At 39.0% G+C, this 11770-nt stretch overlaps 1 protein-coding gene across 4 annotated transcripts in view; it reads left to right on the top strand.

Moving 5' to 3' along the window:
* The first annotated feature begins 37 nt into the window (after nt 1–37).
* Nucleotides 38–11770, top strand: part of CTDSPL (CTD small phosphatase like) — an 85224-nt gene continuing 73491 nt past the window's right edge. For all 4 annotated transcript variants that reach the window (XR_657390.2, XM_009275933.2, XM_009275932.2 and 1 more), the window contains exon 1: nt 38–223. Coding sequence is in view for 3 of the 4 variants with exons in the window: in XM_009275933.2 (XP_009274208.1) it covers nt 148–223 (76 nt within the window). In the remaining variant the exon portion in view is untranslated. The remainder of the gene's footprint in view (nt 224–11770) is intronic.

Raw genomic sequence — 11770 nt, 5'->3', positions numbered from 1 at the left:
GGAGGAGTTTGGTTTTTTGTTGGTCTTTTTTTTTTCTTTTTTAAATACAAATCTGCATATTGATTTTTAAACAAACAAACAAATCCCCCCCGCACACGAGCCTGCCTCTGGGAGGGAAATAGCCAGGTGAAATCTCACTCTGTTTCCATGGACAACCCGTCCATTATCACCCAGGTGACTAACCCCAAAGAGGAGGAGATCCTGTCCTGCACTCAGGATAAAGGTGAGCTGCCATCTCTCTTTCTCCATCATTTTTTTTTTTCTTTCTGGAAATCGCTGCTTAAAAATGCACGTAGTAACAACTTGCATTCTTCAGTGACCGTATAATCCTCTCTCTAGGCTGCTGGGAATAGAGGAGGGCTTGTTGGGTTTGGGGGTTTTTTTTGTGGGATGAAGATATTTGCATGAAGGTTTCTGAAACTGCTTGCTGGATACAGCTGAGAACTTCTTACAGTGTTTAAATATTGAGTTTAATCAGCAGTTATTTAAAGAAAATATTCTTATTCGGTGAGGGTCGGCGAGGTAACTTTGTAAGGTTGTCACTTTGCAGTTAGTGCCCTGCTGCAGGGAAAGGATACCTGGATGTGCTGGATGTGTTGGAAGGTTTTGAAATCTCAGCTGTAAAGATTTTCTTCCCCGCCCCCCCTTTTCTGGAAAAAAGGGATTCCTGATTTCTCTCTGCTTTCCTGTATTTCTCCCTGCCTCGTGTTTAAGAACCTGTGTAGCTTTGAGGTTTGTTGTTGGAGGATACTTGTGTGCCTCAGAAAGAAACATGGGCTACTTTTAAAAGCGGGCTGTATTTACTCTGTAGATAAATAGTTGTTGCTTGCGTCAGGCTTCACACTTAGGTTGCATTTTACTCCAAAATAAGATGAATCCAGCCTGGCCGAAGGAGCTGTTTCTCCTCAAAAGTCTAGACGTTGAGGATTGCCCTTAACCTTGTTTCCTTTTGGAAGCTCGGAGGGTCCTTGGGCTGTAAGTGGTTGTGTCCTTACAGCTGGCAATGAGAAAGGTACGGGTAAGCAGCAGGGTTCAAGTTCTGGGGAGTTGTGTGTGATTGCTTGACAGATTTGGAAGTTATTTGGATGTCGAGTTTATGGTTTGTTACAGGCAGTGCTGGTAAAAAGGGGAGAAAGGACAGAAATCAGAAGTAGAGTGTGTGGCGACGTTCCCTAGTAGGTATGGTAATAGACCTCTGAGTGGTCTTCTAAAAATGGTAGATTGATATATCTCCCCCTAAAATCAATGCTTTTAGTATCCAGAAAGCTTCCATTTTTGTGTGGCTCGTCTTGTAAATAGTGAGGGGTCCTGTATCGTTGGAGAAGTTGCTTCCTGTTACTTTCGAATGAAAGGCTGTACGTGAAATATCTGTCTTCTCATCTCACCAATGCTGACTGCAGAAGAAGTATGGAGGTAGATTTAAAAAAAAAAAGCCATCAGGTTGGGGGGTGTTTGAAGGAAAAATTATTTTTTTGTTCAGTATAGGAGTGCTCATGTAACTCTCTTTAATTCATATCGCTTGTGAAGTGATGCCTCCACCACGAGGCCTTGTTTGTCTCAAGAGATTTCTGATGTTTTCCTCTGTTTTGGCAACGTTGAGCGTGGGGTATCTACAGTAAGTAAGGTGCTGGTGCTCTGCCTATGATGTCTGCTAAGACCTGGTTTGGAGTAGACGTACGTGATACTGTGCTCAGATGTTGTTGTGGTCTTTACGGCCTATATTATTGTACGTATGGAAGACCTTCATTAACATTGTTAGCGGCTGGTTGAAATTTTACTGTAAAAAAAGCCAGTTGAGACAAGTAGAGGAAAATTTGACAGCTCAAAATAAGAGTTAACATCCACATCAAACAAGTGTCTTCAGAGTCCTCGGTCCAGTGAGCTGTGCTGCGTAGCGAAAATATGCATATAACTTGCATAACTATGCAGTAACTTGCATAATATGCATTGTGTTCTTGCTATTGGTTTGTCTTCGGCAGAAAATCACAATGGTCTTAATTGCATAGCAGGGGCTTTTCAGGCTGCGTGTTAGCAAGGGTGGGCTGGGAGAGAGCGGAAGGAGGGTAGTTGGAGTTTGAGACCAGAGGAAACTTCAGCATGATCTTAATACAGGAGGTGGATTAATGTTTTTTCTAGGTGTTGTTTTTTTTTTTTTAATGTGGTTAAAGTACATGCTTTGGATTGACTGTGTGCTCTGTGGTGAGACTCTCAAGTCACGCCAGAGCAACTTTTGCAGAAAGAGAATTGCAGGTCTGTCCGTCCTGGACTCTGGAAGGAGAGTGTTGCTTGCTCTTACCTTGTCCGCTACAGGTTTTCCCACTGCTCGAGGTACGGAGCTTGTGAAAACCCATTGCACTGCCTACCTTCCTTGCGTGGTTGCATATCGTGTCACCCAATTTTCTGCTAGATTTCTTAAGTTTTAGCAAAGCCTTTAGGTCCGGTGAGCTACGAGAGAGCCCGAAGCTGAGATGGTGAATACAGATAGGTTCTTAGCGGGAGACTGATGTTTAAAGTGAGTCTTCATTGCTAATTCAGATTGAACTGAATGCATTGGTACAAAATGGCTAACACATTTGTTAAGGCATAATGAATTAACTCTTTATTTAACGAATACAAGAATCATCTGAGCCGATCTTCTGAAATTTTGTAATACAGGGAATTGCAACAGCACTGTACTAATGTGAGCAGAGGCTGTCCAGTTTAATGAAAACCTGCTTTTTCCTCCGAGTTTAGCATTTGGCTGCAGAAATATGTTCCAGGATACTAACTGGCATGTCGTGGCTTCAGGAGTCAGGGTTTTCTTAGGGTTTTTGGGACCTTCTGTTGATGTTTCTCATGGAAAAAATTGATTTTTTCTTGTTGTTAAGCTGGAGAGAAGCAGTTTTACAGTAGCTGAGCAACTGCTAAATAATGCATGTGTATACCTTTAAGTGATTTTTTTTTCCCCCAAGATTTTTTTGAAGCTTTTAATCAGCCGTGAGTCCAGCATTTAGCTTGATTTATTTCTTTTAATGTATTTATGTTTTAGAAGGAGCTTGATGTACAGTATATGCTTATGCCCGATTTCTCTTGTGCAAGGGAGCGCGATTGGCAAGAAACAGAGCTGTTCTCTGGTCATGGGGCAATTATGTCTTTGAGTAAATACTGTGCTTTACAAATAAAAATGCCCAAATATTTTCTTGCTAATCCAGATGTATTAAAAATTAGCTTTTGAGATAAGTGCAGCTGTGACAACTTGTTAAAGAAGAGCTTACTAATACTAAGATGGAATTGTTAACATTTATTTTTAACAAATAGTAAAAAATTTCAAAGGTGGAAAAAAACAGATCTTGGTACAAGAACCATTCCCTAATACGTTGCCACATGGTGGTGCCCTGTATTTAGTTGTCTGTCAAAATGAAAGCTGAATGTGGAAAGTTGCTACAATCGTATTTTATTAGTATTGTAATGTTTGTTCTGAAATGCCTGCAGTGTTCGTGCTGCTAGAGGATTTTGGTCCCTATCTGTGTTGTTAAATTAGTTCTGGGAAATAGAAACTTACGTTCTCCCAATTGGAAGTGATACGTAGCTGATTAAAAATATTTTGAGCACTAAATTCATGGACAATTTAATTCCCTGTTAGTTTTTTAAGTAACAAAAAGAGTAGTTCTTCGCAGAAATATTTTTATGTTGTGGTCATTTGGCACTTCTGGAAACTGGAAGCATTAACAAGACTTGTAACTTGAAATTAAAATGGAGACATAAGTATGTGAAAAGGGGTTTGTTATATCAGCGGTAAATGTGAGCAACTAAGAAAACATATAAATAAAAACTACAAAGGAAAACTGAAAATCTGAATCTCCGTATAATCAGTTCTACAGATAAAATCAACTGTTTATTTTATAAGGAAAGTATTAATTCTTATTAATTAGTTGAACAGTGGCCTCATGTAAAATCTGTACAGTTAAATCTATAGAAAACAGTGCAATGCTGGCAAGTCTTTGTACTGAGTGTCACTTAGAGGGTGTGATCACGGATGGGTAATAGGCATTCCGTCCAAAGAAGTGAATTGCCCTTTTTTACCTACATGCTTTAATTTGATCCTCATAAATGATGTAAATTCTTGGTTGTTTCCATGTGCCAAGTTAAGTAGTAGCATAATGATAGTCCAGTCCTCCTTCAGGTACCAAATCCTTCAGGCTGTGGTGTTGTGTTTTCTCTTTTCTGATACATCTTTCCTGATTTCTACAAAATTTGTCTGTCAGCTGAGCATCTATTTTCAGTTATTTAGAGTAACTGAATGTTTTAGTGTCCCTACAGAAGTGTATTTTCTTCTGCAATAAATTATTTGAAAAAGGTTCACAGTGGAACGTAAACCATTATAATTTTTTTTAATGAACAGTGTAATTCCCCGAGGATGTTTTCACAAACAGGCAAACTTTTTTGCCTTCCTTTCTTTCAAATAAAATTGGGAAAAACCAGCAATGAGACCAGTATTCATTATCATTTCAAATAGCAAGTTCTTAAGATCTCAACTTAAAAGCCAAAATAAGTGTCTTTAATTGTGTCTTCAGTAAAAAGCATTTTGAAAATATATGAAAATATTTTGTATATTTTTTTGCCATTACATCACCGGTTTTCAGAGTACTCAAACATTTGAACATAGGTTAACGTTCCTGAGACATTGTCTCAACAAATTTTTATAATATTAACTTCAGAATTTTAACTTTAAAGTAGCATTAAAAAAAAAAAAGTGGAAACCACTCCAGCACTAGATTGGAATGTGAGTTGCTCACAGAGGGTAAAATTTTAAATCATTAACTAATGACATAGTTGTTATATGAAACCAGCGTAACCATACAGTAGGTTTTATGTTCCAGGGAGACTGTAGTAACCTGTAGTAACCCAAGATTTGATTTAGGGTAGCAGTTAACAAGCTGAAGTGTACTGGCAGTAATGTGAATGATAATTTGCATGAATATCTAATATTCAGCCCATGTCTGTAAGCTGCAGCATTATCATTTCTTCATAGTGCATGTCGTCTCAAATTCATATTTGTTTCAATGCAGAGATTTAACTAAAGCGTTCAGAAGTTTAACATGCCTTTAAAAAAACAAAGTTGACCTACATTTTGCCAATTCAGTATTCAGAAATGCAAATAGCATTTTCTGAGCTAATCAGTAAAATGCAGTGTGATCGATGCTACACTTCATCTTTCAGAATTTAATCTGAACATTACAAATAAGCCTCTGGATAACGGGTCCATGTTTGTTTCTTTAAAGTGATACGAAAGTAAAATGCTGAGAAAGCGAAAGCTGAGAGAAATGAAACTCGCTTATTTGGTCAGTGTTGGTGAAAGATGTTGTTCCTGTTTGCCTGGTAGATAGGTTTAACTATGGGAAGCTTATTTTTCCATCACGGAACATTTAATTTATGAGTTTTACTATCTTGTAAAAGTCATCATTCAGACATATGAAAATGGTTGCAAATTAGTTCTAGCCCGCATTTTTTGTATATGTTGAATCTTAAATACTCACTCTGTAAGGAAGCGCGCCTTTGTTTTCTGCTAAATTTTGAGTTGGAAGAGTTGTTGGCAATGACCACCATGGTTGGTGCTCAGTATTACATTTTCCATTAAAAATCCCGCTTTAAGCAGTCCTGGATATGGAAATGTTAATTTGGGGAGTGAATTTGTCCATTACTCAACCCTACCCAATGGAGAATTTCGGATGGATTACTTTGAATTATATTTGTAGTGTTTCTGTCCACAAGATTTAACATTTTCCTTTTTTTTTAAAAAAATAGGAAAAGCAAAGACAGGTCTACATTCTTCCTTAGGTTTTTACCCACTGTGTGGATCAGTAGGGGAAGATGCGGCTCATCCCTCCTCCTCCTCCCTGCCTGGGGGATATATATTGCTGTGAGAGAAGCTAGGCATGTGGATGTATGTAGGACCTGGAAGGAGAAGAGAGCTGCTCAAGTGCTCCAGCCTGTTTGAGGGACAGAGCAGAGGGTATGAGCTCCTAGCTCTTGAGGGCTGCTGAGCCCGTATGGGGACTGATAGTGGGACAGGGAATAGGTTTAGTGTCTGCTATGGGCTCCCGACCTGCTCTGACCCCATCCATCCTCATACAACTCCGGGGCAGTGGGTACTCTCACGATGAAGTTGGGTCTCTGTCTACCCAGTTGGGTGGTTGTCTGTGTTCCCATATCCCAGTTCATAAGTATATCCAGAAAGGGGCAGGAATCTTCCAAGCTGAAATAAGAGCACGGCCGATAGAGCTAATGAGCAAGCCAATTTAGATGTTTAAAGACCCCACCTGGATTGCTAGTAAGGATTGTATACTGTTTGATTCCTCTCAGCAGTGGAGGCCTGGCTGGAAAATCTCGCAAAAACGCTCAGCAGCATCTCTGAAGTCTTCATGTGTCTATTCTATTGAATGATATCGATACAAGCTGTATTTTCAGTGCTCATCTTCCTGGCCAGGAGGCTCAAATACGATGTCATGGTACCAGTGGGTTTCAGTGCTACCAGTGGGTTTCAATGCTTTGCTGAACTTCCAGAGCTTTTTGTAAGGGACTGCAGGCTGGCACAGAGGAAAGATGCCTTTTGTGCTGTAATGTAGCCAGAGACATTTTTAAGAGTTTCACGTTGGAAATGTTAATCTCCTATAAATTCTACTTTTGCCCGAGTTTGATGGGAGCTTGCTTTATTTTTACTTGGAGAGGTTAAGGCATAAAATGGACGTAGATGTGACAACTACAAAGGGTGTAAGTAACATCTAAATAAAAAAAATAGGAAAAGCAAAGACAGGTCTACATTCTTCCTTAGGTTTTTACCCACTGTGTGGATCAGTAGGGGAAGATGCGGCTCATCCCTCCTCCTCCTCCCTGCCTGGGGGATATATATTGCTGTGAGAGAAGCTAGGCATGTGGATGTATGTAGGACCTGGAAGGAGAAGAGAGCTGCTCAAGTGCTCCAGCCTGTTTGAGGGACAGAGCAGAGGGTATGAGCTCCTAGCTCTTGAGGGCTGCTGAGCCCGTATGGGGACTGATAGTGGGACAGGGAATAGGTTTAGTGTCTGCTATGGGCTCCCGACCTGCTCTGACCCCATCCATCCTCATACAACTCCGGGGCAGTGGGTACTCTCACGATGAAGTTGGGTCTCTGTCTACCCAGTTGGGTGGTTGTCTGTGTTCCCATATCCCAGTTCATAAGTATATCCAGAAAGGGGCAGGAATCTTCCAAGCTGAAATAAGAGCACGGCCGATAGAGCTAATGAGCAAGCCAATTTAGATGTTTAAAGACCCCACCTGGATTGCTAGTAAGGATTGTATACTGTTTGATTCCTCTCAGCAGTGGAGGCCTGGCTGGAAAATCTCGCAAAAACGCTCAGCAGCATCTCTGAAGTCTTCATGTGTCTATTCTATTGAATGATATCGATACAAGCTGTATTTTCAGTGCTCATCTTCCTGGCCAGGAGGCTCAAATACGATGTCATGGTACCAGTGGGTTTCAGTGCTACCAGTGGGTTTCAATGCTTTGCTGAACTTCCAGAGCTTTTTGTAAGGGACTGCAGGCTGGCACAGAGGAAAGATGCCTTTTGTGCTGTAATGTAGCCAGAGACATTTTTAAGAGTTTCACGTTGGAAATGTTAATCTCCTATAAATTCTACTTTTGCCCGAGTTTGATGGGAGCTTGCTTTATTTTTACTTGGAGAGGTTAAGGCATAAAATGGACGTAGATGTGACAACTACAAAGGGTGTAAGTAACATCTAAATAGATCAGAGTAAAAATGCGTTCCACATGGTCTACTGTGGTATAATTTTGGCTTTTTTTCTATTTCTAGAATGTTTGCTATAAGACAAAAAAATCAAAGTGAGTCTTATACAGTCCAGTCCTTTCGGTACCAGCTGCTAGTGTGTAACATGGATATTAGCGGTAAAAATGCCAGCTTTAGACAAATGAGCAGAGAAAGTTCTGTGCGTGGTGTTGGGCCTACATAAAGTTTGTAGGCTTTATTCGGTGTGTTATCAAAAGGATCACTTACATAGAAGTGCCACTGCTTGTTTTCTTTGTACAAGATAATAAAGTATGATTTATAAAAAAAAGAAAACCTCATTATTAGAAGTGATTGGCTGTATGAGAAACTGGAATTCTATTACCTGGAATTTATTTTGTGAGTCAAATCTGAAGAAATATATGGTAGACTTGGATTCTACGAATGCCAGGTTTTTTTAAATGAGATTTTTTCCTTATTTGTTTTTACAAGGAAGAACTATTACTTTTGAACCTTTATTAGTATATTTAAATGGACGTAGATGTGACAACTACAAAGGGTGTAAGTAACATCTAAATAGATCAGAGTAAAAATGCGTTCCACATGGTCTACTGTGGTATAATTTTGGCTTTTTTTCTATTTCTAGAATGTTTGCTATAAGACAAAAAAATCAAAGTGAGTCTTATACAGTCCAGTCCTTTCGGTACCAGCTGCTAGTGTGTAACATGGATATTAGCGGTAAAAATGCCAGCTTTAGACAAATGAGCAGAGAAAGTTCTGTGCGTGGTGTTGGGCCTACATAAAGTTTGTAGGCTTTATTCGGTGTGTTATCAAAAGGATCACTTACATAGAAGTGCCACTGCTTGTTTTCTTTGTACAAGATAATAAAGTATGATTTATAAAAAAAAGAAAACCTCATTATTAGAAGTGATTGGCTGTATGAGAAACTGGAATTCTATTACCTGGAAAATTTATTGTGAGTCAAATCTGAAGAAATATATGGTAGACTTGGATTCTACGAATGCCAGGTTTTTTTAAATGAGATTTTTTCCTTATTTGTTTTTACAAGGAAGAACTATTACTTTTGAACCTTTATTAGTATATTTAAAGCCTGACAGACAGGGGCAAATAAGATCTTGCAGGCTGTATTTTGTACAGAAGAGCAACCCCAAATGAAGGATGTGTGGTCTGTCAAAATCTACTGTGTATGTAACTTTTTAAAATGTTTATAAAAATTCAGGACAATTTTGTAGGAAACAAATATTTCTTGAATGTCAACCTGAAGTTACAGTTCATGTACTGATGGTTTTGTTTAAAGTCAAGTCATCTCTTGTGAGTAACTGGTCAGCCAGTTCTGTCAGTTGTTTTCTGCTGCTGTTGCAGGGCCTCCTTATTTTCTTGGTAGAAAGTGATGTATTGATTTTTATTCACCACCGTGTTCTCTCCCACCCCCGCAGCTCTCTTGCTTCCTGAGTTGTCCTCCAGGATTCCCAGCAGAATTAGCAGTAAATCTAATCTTGCTGTTTCCTTGTCTGCTGTAATCAGCAGTAAAATTTTAAACTTTCTTGTTCATTTGATGATTTGCAAAGCTTGGTCATCTCCTTGGTGTATAGCACTCCTCTCCTGGCCTCCTGGAGTCAGTGGGAGGAAGAGGGAGAGACATGTCTCCAGCGCTTGGGGATGAACTCCTAGCCTCAGAGAACATTTTGGGGTAGATGGATCAGTTTCCATCTTCATAGCTTCAGAAAGAAATTCTGCCACAATGGATGCTATTACAATGGACACACGTGGAAGAATCCAGGCATGTTTCTTTGAAGTAATGTTAGTAAAAGAATTTTTTTAAAGGTATGAATTTCGTACAAAGTTGTTCCGAGCATGCATTTAACAATTCGCATGCAGTGCTGCTTTATTTTTGTCCACAAAAGCTGTTTTGTATATACATGCTTGAATAATTAGATACTTGCATTGGTTATCCATGAATGCACATACATGTGGTTACTGGGGATCTAATTATCAGAAAGCTTTGGTAAAGTTCAAAATGGTGGTCATAGGTTTTGAAGTTGTTTTCAGTCTAAGGTTTGCTTGAACTGTGAAGTTGGCAATTTTTCCTGGTGATAGTTCAGATAGAAGTATTCTGCAAAGGGGTGGTCAATAGTGACACATTCCTAGAAGATACTTAATATTTCATACTTGTTTCAGCCAAGCACGTTGAAAGATCTAATATTTACCACCTGGAGAGAAAGGAACTTTAAAGATTGTAAAGGATCTCAATAAACCTTCACAAAAACCTTACAAATTTAAAAAAATAGGCTTATGGGACTTTCTGTAAACTAAAAGTGAAATTGGTTAAAGATATACATTAACAATTTGATGAATGCAGTGTAAAGCAAAGCATTTCAGGAAAAACAGTTCAAGCATGTATTTTACAGGGATTTTTGGAGTGAAGCTTTGACCTTTGTTTTTTTTTTTTAATTCTCTCCCTTGCTATATCTTGCTTTCTTGTCTTTTTCTGTTCTCATCATAAGTTTCTGGATTGCAAGAGCTGCCTCTTTGTGCTCTGATGATGCTGAAGTTTAAGGGGCTCAGAGCTGTTTGGCACTGGTGGCTGTGTCCAGGGGTAATTCTGGTATGAGAAGCTATAGTAGATGTTTGGAGAGTGAGATGGTGCAGTGATGAGGAACCCTGCACCATACTGCATGGACAGATTGGCCCCTGGCAAGTTGGCCAAAATGGCATAGGAGCTATCTGATACGGAGAGACGTTCTCTATGTTTCTTAACTCCATATTAAAATCTAGTAAGATAAAGGTCTTGATGTTGTGTCTGAAGCAGGATCACTGTTGCTGTATAGCAGCTTTGGTTCTTAAAGCCGAGACATTTATTTCTTCTTCGTAACAATTGGTTAAAAACCTTGATTGAGTGTTGTGCTGTATTTAAAGGGAGAAGGTGCATGAAAAATAACCAATAAAATAGAGGTAAGTATGCCAGGGCTCTTTCTACAGTGCAGCATGGCTTCAGAATTAAAGGCAGAATATCCCATTTGGGCAAAAGTAAGCATTTGCTCATGCATCATATGGGTGACCTGCATAATCCTTGAGAAGATATGGTTGCCAAAGTAGTTTATCTGGGAATTCCTGAACAGGATTAAGTGACAGCAATTTGCATTTATTATAATAAAAGTAATCTTACGAAGGTACTGAAAAATAATATTATAAAGGTACTGGTCATATTTCAGCATATGAATTGTGTGTCATCAGTCAGTAGGGGAAGGAAGGGAAAAACATCTTTACATAGTGACCAACTGAACATGTCAAATATTTGAAATGATACTTATCATGAACTCTCACCAACAGTTTTCCTGGAATGGGTTATGTGTGCTGGGAGATGATTCCCTCTGCCAAGTCATTTGTCGGCCAGCTGCCAATTTTCATGACTTTTTATGATAGCAAGCTGGTTTTGTTGAGAATCAGTAAGTTGAAAATGACTTGAGAGTTTTGGTAGTGGAGGGGGGGAGGTTATGTTAGTTGGGGAATTAAAAAAAGTAAAGGAAAAGAGTACTGAATGCAATCTACAGTGCAATTCATTTGCTAATTACACATTGACATAAATTGAAAAGTCCCAGAAGGAGGGGGTTTACAACATAACTGTAAAACAATTTGCATCTGTGTAGGGGTCTGTGCTTATCCACAAAGGAATGAGATTTTAAGTGGATTTGTTTAATCGGGTTTATCGTGAGTACATAGTTGTGGGACTCCTTTTTCCTCACATCTCAAAATCTCGTCTTTCTGGAAGATTCCCTCTTGTGTTGAGATTAAAGATGTCAAGGAAGCAAGTATGGTAAAGTTTAAGGGACAATGAAAGTGAAACCTAAAAAAACCCAAGAAATGCCCTTAATTTTAGAGTGGATTGAATACTTGTATGTTTCTGGCTCCAGATTATCATGATAAAACTGACAGTTTAATGCAAACTGTGCCCTGAAATTCAAATTCTTTTTTTCCCTGCCCCATAAGAA

This window comes from Aptenodytes forsteri, unplaced genomic scaffold (assembly GCF_000699145.1).
Source record: "Aptenodytes forsteri isolate BGI_AS27 unplaced genomic scaffold, ASM69914v1 Scaffold80, whole genome shotgun sequence".
Taxonomy (NCBI): domain Eukaryota; kingdom Metazoa; phylum Chordata; class Aves; order Sphenisciformes; family Spheniscidae; genus Aptenodytes; species Aptenodytes forsteri.
This window is presented reverse-complemented; position numbering and strand designations above follow the sequence as displayed.